Below are 17466 nucleotides of genomic sequence, written 5' to 3' on the forward strand. Positions count from 1 at the left end.
GAAGCAGGGTTGATAGTTTCAGTCTTAGGTATCTAAAGTTTAGTGTGGTTTTCCTACATCCAGGTAGAAATGTTCCTCAGCATCTGGAAAGATGAGTCTGGTGGAGGGGAGGGTGTGGGGGGAGGAGAGGGAAGCAGGAGGCACAGGTACAATGATCCAGTTTTAAAACATCATACAGGAGAAGGCTGAAATCATGTAAGTGGATGTGATGGCTGAAGAAGGATCTATAAAGTGAGAAAAGCAGAGACTGATACTGAAACTCAAGGAACTCCAATAATTAGTAAATGACATAAGATGAGCTCATACGCCAGAAACATAGGAAAATATGTTTGAGTAAAATCAATTAATTGCAGTGTCATGGAAGCCAAATCATGAAAAACTTCAGGAAATGGATGACCATCGATCGTTGTCAAGTGCAAGAGAGGTCTAGTAAAAGAACTACTAAGAGTGTGTTAGTTGTCATAGTCAAGGTCACTAGAATTTAGGTTTCTGTGAGTTGAGAAGCAAATTGCAAATAAGAGAGTAGAAGCAAAGGAAAAGGGAGGAGCTACTGAGGGGGTGGGGTGTGAGGCCAAGAAAGTTTGTCTAGGAGATTTTGTAGGATATTTGAGATTTAAAGGTATTTATAAGTTGAGGATAAAAGAAGAATGGAAGACAGAATAAGAGTGTGGTACCATTTTTTCTAAATACAAATCACTGTGTATTTAAAGATGTATATTCTATTTCAACTCTTCGTACTTTATATAAGCAAATAATTAGCACATGCAATTTATGTAGATTCAGGAAAATCAAAGAATAATGGAAACGTTAAACTTTTGAAGAGTCAAAATCCCAAATAAGAGACTGAATAAGGATGTGAAATAATACAATTCTCTAGATAATTAGTGTTCTAAAGTAGAAACTTTACAGAAAGTTCAGAAAGAGAAACTGTAACATGTTAATATAATATATTTTAAAAAACTGGAATTCCAAATATTGAGCTGTGTTTAACATTTGCTTGTACTTACTGATTTCTAAACACCTTGATATACCCATACAAGTAACATAGTTGAGATATTTTGACAAAATCCTCTCTAAATTTTGAAATTAAAATGGAAAAATATTTCAAAATTTCATTACAGAAGTTATCGACAATAATTCCACAAGCAGCCCTTCTTTTGTTCTCTCCATCAATGGAAATTCTTTCATTACATACATTTTAAAATATAAAAAGAATTGATAAGAAAAATATTAAGGCATATAGAAAATTTAATAGTATCAAATCGTGATTCTAATATTACTAAAAACTTTTAATGAATTTTTAAAAGAAGCCCTATTAAAAATAAATATCCCAGTTCACGTCTCCAAACAAAAATTAAATTGACATTCATCATGACACAAGTGATATTAGTAAAGAAACTATAACCTTTGCCTTTACGACTACTCAACTGCATACTAAATTTAGTTTACAAGTCCTCTTTTAAAATTTCTATCTTGCTAATTTCAAATATGAATATCATTTCTAAGTTTTAAATTCTTGCTAATCATTTCAAAATACAGAGGGATCTTTGATGAAAGGATATAAATCTTAAGAATAAAAATTCACTGGACTGTGACCTCCTAGTGATCAAGAGCTGTGTCTTGCTTATTTCTGAACTTAGCTATCACTGTATCTGATACACAACAGGTGTTCAATATAACAAAGTTGAAGAATGAATGAAATGAGAAAGGCTGCTAAAATAAAAATTCTCTAGTCAAGGCAAGAAGAGACAATGTTATTTTTTTTTTCCTCTAGGAATATTAGTGAGACTCTCCTGATAGGTATTAGCTAAATGGATCACCTATTTTAAAAACATCTAAAGAACTTATTAGAGCCAATACATTTAATGTACTTTTAGAGTAGTAAAAGGGCTTTTAAGGTATTACATGATAATTTTACTTTCAGATGATCATTAAACAGTATTCAAAGTAAGAACTTCCTTCTGAAAAATGATTTGAAAGACTATTTCCATTAACTTGGTTCCTGAATTATCCAGCTGACATAATATTGGCATATAAAAGAAAAGCTGTTTTCCAAAGTGGAGTTGGCCTGGTGAGCTCACGCTTACTGATAGGTCATTTATTACGTGTGTTTAGGAATAAAAATAGTCACTTGTTCCATCATCCCTACTGCCCCTATGATCTTCCTAGGGAAAGATTCTATCTCTACACGCTCAACTTAAAAGGAAGGGACTGAATGCATAGAGCACCTCATTGCTTCATTAAAAGGATCTCAAAGCACAGTGTTGCACTGCAGTAGTGTACAGAGGAGGGCTTAAGCATTTAGAAATGTCCAAATCCTAAATTCCATTCTGGGACTGAGACCACAGAACTCTTAGGAAGTGAGTGAACCTGGACAATACGGATGCTGTTAGAAAAAGGATGGCAGGAAGATAAATGAAAACAAAGACAAGAAACCATCAGGATTAAGTCATTACAGAATCCATGTACCTTAGAAGATGCCAGGGAGTACACTAGTCAAATTCTGTCTCACCATCATTCTGCAGCAGTGAATTTAAAGTCATCATTTTATTTACTAGGGTTCCCAAGTGATCTGGTCAGATTTGTTTCCTGTTACACCTTCATCCTCCCTTTAGGTTGACATCCAACTTTTGTTACTGTGGTAAATTGATCTATTCATTGTCCCTCCTTCTACTTTCCCCCAACTATATATCTTTTCTTTTATTATATAATCATGATTTAAAAGGACTGAGAGGAAGACACACCAGCCACACATCCAGACTATGTACGGCTCTGTGATCTCACTTTCATTTCCCTAATGGCTTTGTTGTAATTAGATTTGCAAAAACAGCAAAAGGTCTCATTTTGAATGGCAACAGCTGTTGACATCAACATTACATTGAATAACGTTTGTTTAATTTTAGATGCAAAACAACAAAACCCTCTTGTGGATGATTATTTTAGCAAGCAACGTTTTCCCTTTCTGTTGCTGACTCTTCTGCCCCAGCCATATCAGTATCTTCATGAAATACCCTTAACTGAAGTGTGCCCAAAACTCGCCAGGGGAGCAGCTTATTCTTTCTAATTTCCTTAAAGCAGAGTGTCTATGTGACTATTTCAGTATCCTCAAACCAGGGAGGTGGCACTAGCTCTTCCAAGCTGAATTTGAGTTTGAATGGCAGCATATTACTTTATCTTTTGAGGATCTGCCACTTCACAGAGTGACTTAAGCTGATTTCTTGACCTGCAGGAAATTGTAGCAGCATCTGCAAATTGATGTCCTCTTGGCAGAAAATGATGTTGCTTGCTTACCTTCTTCAATATCCCTTAACAGCCAGCCCTTACTCTGGCAGAAAACCTCTTTATGGAATCTCATACTTTCCTGCCAGATCTAAAGTACCCAAGATGATTCTCCACAAGTGTCTCTGTGTGTTTGTACGTGTGTGTGCACATGTGTGTGGGCACTCACAATGGAGAAGAGGTTCTTTGGACAGAAGGAGGATAGAGCATGTGAAACTGCCCTTGATTCTAAATTTATTCCCCTTCTACAGGAAAGAAAAAGAAAAGTCCTTATTAAAAGAGATTTGCTGTCTTTTAAAGAAATAGTTGTTGGGATTTGTTAGATGAAGTGACATTATTTCTTTTATAGTTCAGTGCTTTTCTTCTTTCTGTAATATGTCTTTGTTACTCAACTGTTATCAGTATCAAAAGTAGTCTAATTATTATTCATTTTACAATGCATCCTCTTGAAAAGTAGAAAAATGTGTACCCATCTTTGAATTGTCCTATATCAGTTGAAGAAACACTAGGTTATAGGTTAACCTATAATAGAATCACTTTCACAAAATGTACTTGTATTTTTATTAAAATACATATCACTAGGTTCCTTTTTTATTTTTTTTTTACTATCACTGCTTTTGCTTATATTTTGCTGAAGGAGTAATACAAGGCAGCATTTATCAAAAAGAGATCTTCATTTTAAGGTGATTGTAACAACAAAGAAACAGAAACAGAAAAATCTCTGTTAAAGATTTATTAAGCGCGAATCTCAAAAGTACAATTACTTGTCTTTTCTGATATCTTTAATCCTCAGTAAAACTTGGAAGAATTTCTACACTCCATACAAAGTATACCTGATACCAGCTTCATGAAGGTGTCAATAGAAGTTACAGGAAAATGTTAAACGGAAATATTTTAGAGGGTATAAATTCGATTCCATAAAGCATTCTTATAGAAAGGAGTTCTCTTAAAATCAACACATTATATAAAGATGAATAGAATTTTGCATGAGAATATTATATATTCAGTAGACTGCGTCAGGGATAAAATGCATGTATGCACCTCTTGATTAGCAATACGCACATGATTAAGTTTTTGACCAGTAAATTGCTTACCCTTGGGTGCAGTTTGGATGGCATGGGTGGCACTCCCGATCCTGATCAGCATACTTGAAAATGAAACTGTTTGCCCCCTGTAAGCCATCTGGACATTTTTCCACACAGTTCGGGCCATCCTTAAAATGGGAGCACTTTGTACAGTTGTCAGGTCCCTGAAATGTGAAAAAAGAAAAAAAAATGGAGGAAGAAAAATGGGTGCCATTTCCTCTGGAATGTATTCCTCTGGTTTAGTTACTGAGACCTCAGTGGGTGGCCAATCTTCCTCTAGAGAACTGAAGGGCATTTTCAGAAGTACAAATGGGGATGTTGCTATTGTAGCTTTTTGATCAGCAAAATTGTCCAGTGATTTTTCCAGAAGGACATCAGCATTTTCTTTCTGTCATTTATTCCTTGTGAGATTACAGTGCAATGATATTTGGTAACAACACATTATTCCTAGAAATATTTTATCACAATCACTGGGAATATGTGAAAATTCTTACTAAGTAGTTAATGAAAATAAGGAAATGATAGGAATTAGGTAACACTAAATTTCATATACAAGTGAGATGTAAACTTTCTTTGGTGGTACCATGACTATTTGAACAATGAATTTAAACATTTTCTATAGTTGAATTATCAGGAATTAGGTAGTTTAGGCAAATAAAGGTTAATTTCTAAGTTACTCTCCAACTCATATCAGCTTATGATCATGCTAAAAATCATATCATGTCTATTAATAGGGATTTTAGCAAATAACAGTACAATACTGAGAGCACAATAAAGGCACAATCTGATGAGCAAAAATCAAAAACTTGTACATACAAAAGAAAATTATATGGAGAAACTTACTCAAGAATGAAGGTGATATAAATATGAGCATGATAAATCTAAATAAAACTAACTCACTTCATATATTTATGTTTATAATTTATAATATCTGTCTAATATGTATAATTATAGTAAGCAGTAATGTGTAAATATATTTAAATGTCATAACAAAAGTAAAAATCTTAAATTCATATTAAACATCTAAAAATTGTACCAAAAAAATGATTTGGATTTGGTGCTGGGGATAATAAGCATGCAAGAAATGATAAGTAGTGCATTCTCAAATCAAATTGAGAACATTTTGGTGAAAAATACTATTTCCTTAAAAGATGCCCATATATTTACACATTCAGGTGTTTTAAATAATGATATTACCTACTCAAAATTTACTTTTAGTTCTCCTTTTTGAACATCATATTGTCTTAGGATTCCTCTTCTCTTTGACTACTTCTTGGAACTTCTTACCTTGACTCTTTTCTCCCCAAAATCTGCTTATATCCACATAGTTTAACAATTATGACAGTTCACATTGAACATAATTTAGATAAATAAGATATACTAAGTATAGAGGGAAATATTTAATATTATTAAGTTTATAATTATAAACAATGTGTATTTGGGAGATGAGCAAGCAAACATTTTACAGAGCTATTTATTAGACAGGGTGCGTGGGGATCAGTCTATTCATGGGAGTGCGTTACATCTCTCTATGGATGTTAATCCAAAAGTAGCCAGACATTGCAAGTGGTGATATAAGGCATCAGGAAATCAAGAAATATAATACTTTAAAATTTAAAGATAAAGGCAGCTAAGGAAGAATAGTAGTACAAAGAAGAAAGGGTAATCAGGAAGAGATTTCTGGAAATCCTGAGACTGGTGAGGTTCAATCAAGCACCTATCTTACTATTTTGAAATGAGATTTAGATTATCTATCTATTATCTATCTATCTATCTATCTATCTATCTATCTATCTAATCTATCTATCTATACAGTTATAGGTATATCTAAATCTCATACTTCTAAATCTCATATATATATTTGTTTATGTATATAAACATATGTGTATATATATGCATGCACATATATATGTGTGTATATATATACTTATTTATTCTGTGAAAGAGAATCCCTATTCAACCTGAAGAGTTTGCTGCTGGCAACTTATTTCCTACCAAAAAAGAACACTTCACATGTTTCCAATTTTAACACCTGCTCATGGGTACTTAGGCACATAATACTGTCTATTATACAAAATCATTTACTGTGCAAGTATGCTCAGTGGTATGACATTGTACAAGACATGAGACATGCTGATGTCTTCTTTCAGAACACAAGAATAAAACTTACTGTGAGTAAATTAGGCAGTGGTAGTCAGAATTAGGAATTATTTTTCTATAAAATACTTCTAATGTAAAATAATGTCCAGGTAAAATCAGAAGATGTAAAAAATTTACGAAATTAAAATTAAATTCACATTTAATCTTTAGGCAGACTTCAATAGGATAAATTTTTTTGTGCTTCCTTGTTTTTAAAGCATCTCTTAACTATTTAATTGCATTATCATGATATGAAATTGAATGTCCTGAGCTGACATAACTAAAAGATGTCCTGACAAATCTCGAAAGAAATGAAATGTCTGATTCTCTATCTCATTTCCATAATAAAGAGGTTTAAAGAAATACATGTTGTCTAATACTTACTTTTTTATCATTATATTCCCAAAGCTTTTAAGAACTTAGGTACAGCGAATGAACTGATAAATGCAACAAAGAAAAGAGAGATGAAGGCAACATTCTTCCTTATCTCTGATTTTAAGCTACACTTGGACCCAGTAATCTAGACAGAAAACTAAAGGATAGGCTAAATCCTGAGAGAAACATTTCATTTTTTTTTCTCAGTGACAATTGATGTTTTTCTCTGGTAGCTGCTGTAAGAGACAAAGCCACTATTCACCAGTATCCAATTCTCTTCCACTTCCAGCCTCACAGAATATGGAAATTCCCTCCCACTAGAGGGGAGGTGTGTGTCTCACTTTGGACCATGAAATTAAGTAAAAGCAATTTATGAGACTGCCAGTGCTAAACTCTACAGCCTTCTCTTTCCCGGCTGCCATGATGTGGGGATCCCATGTAGATGTAGAGATGCCATAACTTCAAAGCATCCTGGAATGCCAGACCACCACAGGGAGGGGGGCTGCCTTAGAAAGCTCCCCAGACCTGCAGTGCACTTTACATGAAAAATATTTAAACATTTTTCTGTAAGCTACTGCAATATGGAGGTTATTTCTTGTGGCAACACAAGCTCTATTAACCTGGATTTAACAGCTATTTTAGCTTTAACAAAAATTGTGTTTCAAAAATCAGTTTCCCTCCCTCCCAAAAAATCAGTTCCCTTCTCCTATCCCCTCCCTTCTCTTGCTGCCTCTGTGGCTTATATTTTGGTCTCCTTTGACTTTGTCTGATGTCCTTTTCTTTTGTTCTTACATTCCCTCCCTTATCTTTCTTGATAGGACTATACAGGAATAGTGAAAGTGAGTCAGAAAAGATAAAATTGTAAAGAAAGAAAAGATAGAAAAGAAAAGAAAAAAAAAAGAAAAGAAAAAGAGAAAAGAATAAAGTAAAGAAGACCAAGTGCAGACAGATGAGGATATAAAAGCAGAGGCTTGCTTTATTTCAAATCCACCCCTCTCAAGATTATCCTGAATGTCTGTCACATTTAAATAGGATAATACCATCCATTTTACAGATGTATATTCCCAGAAAGCATTTTATTCTTATTACTTTATGGACATTGTTGCCTAGAGAAAAAAAAGTGAAATGAAAAGAGTGTGAAATTTGGAGTCAGAACTTCTATAGTTGAGTCCCAGCTCCACATCTTACTGATTTGCTGACTTTTGGAGTAACTTTCTAATCATTATCATGGGTTCAATTTCTTTATATTTTAAATGGAGAATGTGATAGTATGCTTCAGATGTAATAGTGTTTGACAAATATAAATATTTATCAATTCTTATCATTAGGGAAACATTTAACAGTTCAAGAAAATGAGATTTCAGCAGAATAAATCATAAGACCAGGTGTGGGAATTCCAGTTAGCTTTATGACTTCTTCCTCTATCTCATCACTATATCAGTCTCATGAAGAAGTTTCCTGAACCTCTTGGGTATCCTAAGTGATATATGCCAGTTACTTGGCACACAAAACCACTTCCGTCTTTAGTTTTGATAAACAACATGTAGACCCAGAAACAGGCATACACCTAATATAAATTATAAAGGCTGAAAACAAGCAACCCCCTAGAGGGAGCAAAGTTTGGGCTATTGCTTGAGCTCAATCCTGGCAGTTTTTCAGATACCATTACCTAAAAGACACTGTGCTCTTACCTGCTTAGCATTTTAATAAGGCTTACTGATCAAGTCAGTTTTCTTGATTTCATGCTCTGATCTTCCACAAATGAGTGGTTCAACTTTACTGAGTTTTTTCTACTTTTGACTTATTGCCTTCTCTAATCTCTAGACATACTCATTCACAATTTTAGCACTGAATAGTGATTTTAAGCATATGGCCCAACAATGCTGTCCTTACAGAATTAAAATGTGTTCACTAAAAACCTGTTTTTTCATTCTTTCTTAGTTATCAAGTAATTTTGAAAATTGCAAGAATATTAACTTTTAGGGCTTTTTAATGTGTATTTTTATAAACTGTCTCAATTCTTTTAAGGAGCAAAGGAATGATCAAATAGACTGTAAAAACAAAGAAATCAATAAGCTAGTTATTTACTAGCATACTTTTATACCATAGGAGGCAGCATAAGGAACTGAAAAAGACGGGACTACTCTTGCAGTTTGCCTTGTTCAAAGGAGATGGCCAAATTCTTGGTTATTGTAATTGTACATTTTCAAAGTCTCTTTCTCTGAAAGAGATTTTTTTTTTTTCATTCTATGATGTATGGTTCCTAGATGTGCTAGTTTTTAGAGAAGTCTCATAGAGAGAGACAGCTCAACTTCCTTTAACAAACCCATTATGGAATTTTACTTTCCTGTGTGTCCTGACATTCTTTACAGAATCCACATTTCTCATGCTGCAGATTAATTGTATTTTAAATGACTATCCTTAGTGGAAAAAGAAAATAGCTGCATATGCCCTTAGCATACTTACTTGGAGATCATTACATATTAAATTGTCTTTTAGACTTTGGTTCTTCAGGCCAAATCACACCACTTCTTTTTCTCAGAGGTCTGGTTTTCCAAGCTTAATCATCCTTGTGGTAGTCCTCTGAACTGTCCAAGTTTTCCACATCCTTCTTTAGATGAAGTTCCAGAACAGCTCATTGGGGCCTAATGGAAGTTTGGAGGGCTCAATGATAATTTTTTTCTAAGCTAATTAAGTGCTGAATAAGCACTCTGGTAGAAAAATTAATACTATTTAAATTTCAAATGAATTCTTATGGAGCAGTGTTGAGCTCTTGGCTACACCCAAGTGTTGGTCCCCAAGTTATTTACTGAATGATGACTCAATACACAAATAAACTGGAAATTTGTCTAAAGAAGGATGAATATGACACTTTGGAATGACAAACTCATACTGACCTCATTATTAAGAAAAAGCCTCATTATTAAGAATGATGGGAACCAAAGGAAGGTCTAGAAAATAATTATCATTTTCTCCACAAGACTAACTTCAAACTATATAAATGTCAACTTATGCATAAAGACTTTCTTGATCCCATAGTCCCTCCTTCAGTCATCATAGCTCAATTTTTCTCTCGGCCATGGTATTTATCACACAGCTTTAGATTTTAGTTTATGAGTGTTTGTCTTCCTCCTTTTTTTCAATTTTCCTTCATAACGCCATTATAGTTAAATGATTAAACACAGGTACGAACGTGTTACAGTTTACCTCAAATACAACATGAACTTTCACATTTACGTATCTTTACATGTTTCCTCATTCTAGATTCTTCTTCAAAGCATAGCTCAAACATCACTTTTCTTTGGCTTTCCTTGGTGTCCCAATTGCCATCTCAAAGATTTAGTTTCTCCCTCAAATGTATTCATATAACAATTTATGCATATTTTATCAATTATTTTGCTTCAATAATTATTTGTGTATCTCTCTTTTCAGCCCTGCGCAATCTTCAAGGACAACTCCATATCTTCTTTTTAAATACATTATCTGGGACATAAATATTTAAGAAACTGAAATTTTAAATATTTTATCTCTACTACTAAGCTGTAAGCCTCTTGAGGGGAGAATGTTGAATGTGATTCCCCATAGCATGCTGTAAATACCTATTTAATGGATGGATAAATGATAAATCAATGACTTGACAGACATTCATACATGAAACTAAATAAGCCAACACAACCGTAGATGTCTTCAGGCTTACCGGTCCATGGCATGTGAGGATGCCATCTTCCATCTTCTCACACTGGGGGTCACACTCCACACAGATGGAGCCATTCTCAAACTCCCGAAATTCACTGTGAAAACATCAGCAGCATGAGGCAGTGTAAGCAAACAAGCTGTCAACTTAACAAATGAAGTAACATCTGCTAAAAGTCCTATTGGCAAAGTAAATTCTAGAGTTTGTTTCTCTAAGTGCCAGGAGCATCAGAATCATTTCCCTGTACATTAATGAGTAAGTTCTCCATTAGGAGGAAAGATAAACTGCAGCCAGATGGCTCTCCTGGCCCTCCACTGGGTTCAACGACAGACTCATTCAGGAAACCTCTCTCTTGTGAGAGAGATTCCAGCAGTCTCAAAAAAAAAAAGGATGACTCTTTTGATGACACAGCAGAACCATTTCTGCTATTTTAAGTGAGTCTGTGCCTGTTTGTCTCTATATAAAATTTTACTCTTGGCTGAAGGCTTATTTTTTAAACGTTGACAGAACTATTGTATTTTTCTTGTTGCTAAGTTACATGAATGTTCCCCATCCTTGTCCTTCAAATCCCAAGATTCTTCAATTTATTTTTAGTGAAACTTCAAAAAACACTTTGATTTCTTTTCTTCTTTTAAAATATCTTTCTTGGAGAATTAGAGAAAATATCTTTTTAATGGTAGATTTTATTTTCTTAGATTATTGATCTAATATAACAACATCTTTTTCAGTTTAAATTCTTTTTGAAGAATTCTATATGATATAAAATAAAATATAGTTTAATGGTAACATTCTAAAACTTTCTAATTAAAATGTGGGATGATGGTCATCACTTCCCTAAACCTTACATTTTGTGGCTATTTGAATATTAAATTTACCAGTATATAAGTTTTCCAATTAATATCTATCCTAAAAGTTTTCATTTCAGTAATTGGGTATCAGTCATGTACAATATGTTTAAAACACACTATTTCCACTAATGTGTGAGAGGATGAGGTACTGGGTATAAACAATTTAGAATGTCAGTTATGAGTCATTAACAAAACAACTAAATATTTATAGCTACTTCATTATTTTGTGCCTTTGTATCATGAGCGACCATTCCAAACTAATAGCATTGCAAATATGGCAACTATGGATTAACTAGGTGATAAATTCAAATTTATTTTTCCCTGGAGTGAAATAATCACTCTTTTTTCATAGTGAACTATCTCATTTGGTTATTATAAAGCCTTAACAGATGATTGAAATCCAAAGGGTGGGCTATATTTTCTGTTGGTTAGATTAAGACTACATATATTTCAAGGTAAAATAATGGCTTGGTTTTCAAAATAAATAGCATAAATCTATGGTTTATTTATGTATGAATGTACATATTCAGTTACATGGATTTTGCACTCAAAGTGAAGTGTTGGTTTGCTATGGATTCACTTTTTATGAATTTTCTTGAGTTTAACATCTTAGTTACATAAAAAACTTTTTATTTTGCATGTTTCATCAATGAGTGATATAAAGTATTCAATAGAGGAAATCTTCAGAATATAAAAGTCAAAATGACCTGGTATTGGGGCAGGGGGGATGGGGTGGTAGCTAAATTGTAAAGAGCATCAAAAGCATTATGTGTAAGTGAAATTATATGATATTTACAGCACACCCTGCAATCATCAGCAAAGCACTGTTTCTGAAAACAGCTTCTTGGGTGACTAAAGAGTCAGGATACTAAATGAAGGTAATAACTTTTATGGTACTAAAACATGGGTCATGCTTTTCTTTCTCTTCTCCAAAACTCCCTTCCCCATACACAGAGTTGAGGAGTAAAATGAATATGTCATAAAAAATCATGGAGACAACCTAGCTGCCTTCTCTTTTATAGAGTAGACTTCTGTCTGTATGGTTTCTGGCTCTCTTCCTTTCTGCTCTCAGAACAGATCCTCCTTGCAATTTATTTATTGTCACTGTCTCCATCATTGCCTTTTTTCTTCCCTGTCCCCTAGTGATTCTGCTGTGACTTTGCCAGAGATCCCCTTTCACTTGAATCTGATCTAAAAATTCACATTCTAGGGAGCATGAGCTTTGCTTACTGAGCTTTGTGTTTTTGCTGCCATATATTTCTCACAGTTTTGTTGTGTGTGTGTTACCTTAGCCAATCCTGTGATCAAATACTTTGGATTTGGTTGGTGTTCCCAGCACCAAGATTAATATTGTTGTCTTACATCTCTTAACTTCTCTAGATCTCATTCCCTAAATATCCTCTGAAAAAGGAAAAAAAGGGTGTTTCGATGAGAGGTTGTGAATATTAAACATAAATTGCCTACAAAGATCTTAGACTGGCACTCTTTCTGATGCTTCTCTGTTGTTATTAAAGTTTCAGAAGCATTTAACCATGTTGCCAGATAAGAAAAAAAAAAATTAAGATTGCATTGCAATTAGTTTTCTTGTTCATTTTGAATACTTGTGCATTGTAGTTAGGAGTTGCCAAAATATAGTGACTTATATGATCTGGATTTGAGTGCTGACAGCCAGGATTAACTGAATTTTTTTTTCCCCCTTCAAAATATCCTCTTTTTAGGATTTATTCTTTAATGATAGTCAAACTATTTTTATATATAAACTAGTTCCCTGATTTTGGTAAATGTCATATTTGTATTTATTTACAGCAGTGTATAAAGTGACTGTTCTACCTAACTATTTAATAAGCTCAGATTAATAGACACAAAAAGGAAATGAAGGTAATTGTTTTAACAGTAGGAATTCGAACAAGACTTTTCTCATTTGATAATCACAATCATTATTATAATATTATAATATGATATTATAATAATAATAATCACATCATTATTATTCCCATTTTCCAGGTAAGAAAACAGAGTTTAGGACAATTAGGTTATTTATCGGAGGATGGACATTTCAAGTAGGAATTGATTAAGTTAGAATTTGAATTTATATTTCCTCAAAGACTGTCTTACCTGCCAGGCAAAGTTGGAAGTAATTTGGCAATACCACAAGATTGGAGGTGGGGAAATCTATCACTGGGTAGGCAAGAATTGTATCAGATATTTATAAGATACTTTCATTTGTTATCTTTTAAACTAAACCTTGTGCATGATTTCCTAGGATCCCATTACTGCTGCAAAACTACATTAAGAACTTTATATTTCTTTAATATATTTGATTTAATGATTTGGAAAATGTTAAGCTTTCAAAAACAATAGGATAATCAGTGTTGTTTATTTAGGGAACCAGTATTTTTCCTTTGCTTAGCTTTCATTGTTTCACAAAAATGAGACAGAGGGTAGTGTATACATCCACATATATATCAATTTCATATTTCTGACAAGTTTAAAACTGAAATATTAAAGAAAAACAATGGCATCTGTAAAGAAACAGGATGAAAATCAGATATACTGAGTTCTAGGGTTGGTCTGGTGCTTTTACAATGTTATGACTTTGGTCAACACTTAATTTTCCCACTTGTCACTGTTTATAAGATGCTTCTGTTTGATAAAATGATTTCTATAATCTATTCCTTCCTTAGAAATGCACATACATATTCAATAAACTTTTAATGTAACACAATGGAATTAAGGTCTATTAGTTCCATTTTAATGGCATCAATTGCCAGACACACAGAGAATCATATCTGATCTGATGTATTTCATGTACAGGAAATATCTTTCATAATAATGTGAACAAGCATTAATACAATTCAATTCAATGAGACAAGTAGCAAATAATTTGCTATTCATTATCGAATTTATGAGTTGATGTGTTTTACATAATTTCAAGTTGAAATTTTCCTGATAAAACTATTAAACCCTTTTTTCAGTAATGCCTTTATTGAGAGATAATTCATATACCATGACATTCACCTATTGAAAGTGCACAATTTAATGCATATTTTAGTATATTCACAGAGTTGTGCAACCATCATCACCATTTCAAACTATTAAATTCCTATTTAAAATTGTTTTTATACTTAAACTTCTAATTTTAATTTCAATCTTTTTTCCCCCTAAATTCATGGAGGGAATTGGTTTGGTCATCTTTCAAAGAAGACACATATCAATATTGTTAAGATCCATGGACTTTTATCCTTCCAATGTAAAATGCAAAAATAAAATGTTATCTGGGATCATGAAAACGGTTATTAAAATGGGACAATTCATGAGGCAGAAGAAAAAAGAACTTCAAAACTACCCTTTTACAAAACTGTTGAAAATCCTTTCAGTGAGCAATATAGGAAAATTTGACTCAGGGACAGTACTAAAAAATGCAACATCACACGAATGAAGGACAACTGTGATGCATGAAATGGTATGTTAGGATAAAGTGATTTTATGAGTATATGAAATGCCATGCAACAAGGTATATACTAAGTCTTACTGTTGTCAATTTGATTATTGTAGTACTGTAGATAAAATTTAAAATATTTGATGTAAAATATAGCTTAGGTTATTTTTAGAAAGTGACAGAACACTTTCATAAACCTTTTCAACCAGAAACTAGAAAGGTAATTTCTCTATAGGGCTTAGCAGTTGTCTGAGACGTAGAAATGTGTGTTGTTCCTAATACACAATCAAATAGACACACAACCTAAATGGAAAAAAAAAATCAAAAGTTATGCAGTCATTCCAGGTGAAAATTAATAGGAAAGCATGAGAAAAAAAACAAGATGGTTGAGACACTGAGGAGGAAATATTACTTATCACAATGTCCTTCATAAAGAAAATAGAAATATATTTTTCAATTTTGCATAAGCATAAATTGCTATAATTTATTAAGAATTATCTATTTTGGTACACATTTTTAAATATGTACATAATAGTCAATATGCATTTTGACTTATCTTGTTCATTCAAATAAAATGATTTCCCCTTAAAAGAATTCTTTTATATGTTTTCTCCTTTATGCAACAAAAACTCTACTTAAAAATCTTGGCCAGCATAAACATTCTGAAATTTTACCCTTTTATTATCATTTTAATATCTGAACCAATCAGTACCTCAAAACTCATGAGACAGAGACATTATAAGATGCCTTACCCGTCATAGAGGTTACAAGACTCTATGCAGGTCCTTCCCCTGCTGAAGCGACGGCATGACAGGCACTGGTCTGGCCCAGGTCCCCAACACCCATCGTTTGAACAGAGATGGTTGCACACCATTCCTTCAGCAGCTGAAAAACACACCAAAATCAAGGGGAAATAAAACAGAAGCCTGCATCCAAACTTACCATTTTAATATGAATCTTCCTAAGCAAAGCTATTTCTGAAGGAGTGAGAGAGATCTGTGGCAGATAACTTTGCTTGCCTACTTAGTCACCATGGCCCACTTTACCTTCCACTTCTTTCATATTGCAGAGCCCCAGTCACTGTGTGTGTAGCACTATTGCATTTTTCATAAAAGTGAACAAATATCAATTGCCTATATCAAAACTCTAGGGAGAAGTAGTGACAGAAATTAACCTTCCAATTAAGGTAAGGAACAAAACACACCATTCTAAAGCCAACCCTTTGCTCCGCTAACACACCACACATTTTGACGTCAATTCCATGTGAGAACTTCATGCAGAAACAGAACAAGTGATATTTGTCATAAAACAAAAAACATCAAAAGGGGAAAAGAAAGAAAAAAGAAGAATATATGAAATGTAAGAACGGGGAAAAGAAATGGAAATAAAATAAAATACAAGTTTCTTACAGACCTCTGGTACACTGCAACTAAGATTACCTTGATATTTGAGTCAAATTGGCACAAGTAAGAAAAAAGTTTTGAAATAATTTTAAACAAAGTGTGGTGGCTATTTATGAGGAGGTATAGAGATTACCATAGTAACAAAGGTCTTTAGTCTTATCTCTATATTTTTTGTTGATGGGAGAAGTGCCAAAGAATTTGAGGCCATGTTTTAAAACTGCCACTTAAGGTTTACCATTTCTGTTCCCTTTTATATCAAATAATACTTATTCAGTGTATTATGATTTATACTGAAAAACATAATTTTAGTGGAGGGATAGTTATTGAATAAGAAGGGCCTATAAAGACTTCAAATGTTATTCTGGGTGTCTGAAAAGTGATTTGAGACATCTGAAACCCAATTATATGTGGTTTTCATAAAATATTAATAAGTTCCCAGAAGATAAAAACATCAAAATCCTGTTTATCTTCCCATTAGTTACCAACTGTATTTATTAAGGGATGCAAATTGTTACGATAAGAGCATTTGTGAGATGGGATGGAATAGCATTAACTATGCGATTGTAATTTAAAGAGGGATCATATCTGTGAAAGTTACCTTCTCTAACAAATGCTTGAGAAAGTGAATTACCAGCATCTGTGATGATGATTAGTTTTAAAACAGGGAAACAAAATCTCCCAATTCATGTATTATTTCTCCTATATTCTGGAGCCTTAAGGAGGACCCTATGTTAAACTGTATAAAATTCTTTCTCAAGTCAGACTTAGACCTATCAAGATATCTTTTCAATTTATGACTACTTAATTGAATAATGTCTTCCAATATAGTTTAAGAGAGGAACCTTGTGTGTATGTGTGCATGTGTGTGTGTGTGTGTGTATGTGCTTAATAGTTTTATTGAAGTATACATGACATATACTGCTCATACATAAAGTATACAATTTGATGTTTTGACAGATGCCTGAAATCATCAGCTATATGTATTCAATCCAGGCAATGAATGTATCCATTACCTCCAAATGATTCCTCATGACCTATGTAATCACTTCCCCCGGCCCATTCCTCTCAGACAGCCATTGGCCGGCTTTCTGTTACTCAATACTCATTAGTTTATATTCCCTAGAATTTTATGTAAGTAGAAATATACAGTATGTACTCTCTTTTTTTTTTTTTTTTTTTTGAGGAAAACCACCTTCTCTTTTTT

The 17466-nt window shown here is 33.3% G+C and overlaps 1 protein-coding gene across 2 annotated transcripts in view; it reads right to left on the reverse strand.

The window, feature by feature from the left end:
• The window catches only part of ERBB4 (erb-b2 receptor tyrosine kinase 4), a 1149217-nt gene that overhangs the window by 273775 nt on the left and 857976 nt on the right, over positions 1-17466 (reverse strand). For both annotated transcript variants that reach the window (XM_007187864.2, XM_007187863.2), the window contains exons 13-15: positions 15612-15744; positions 10576-10669; positions 4374-4528 (exon numbers count right to left, since the gene is read on the reverse strand). In XM_007187864.2, coding sequence (XP_007187926.2) covers positions 4374-4528; positions 10576-10669; positions 15612-15744 — 382 coding nt within the window. The remainder of the gene's footprint in view (positions 1-4373; positions 4529-10575; positions 10670-15611; positions 15745-17466) is intronic.

The sequence above is a fragment of the Balaenoptera acutorostrata genome, chromosome 8 (genome assembly GCF_949987535.1).
Source record: "Balaenoptera acutorostrata chromosome 8, mBalAcu1.1, whole genome shotgun sequence".
Taxonomy (NCBI): Eukaryota; Metazoa; Chordata; class Mammalia; order Artiodactyla; family Balaenopteridae; genus Balaenoptera; species Balaenoptera acutorostrata.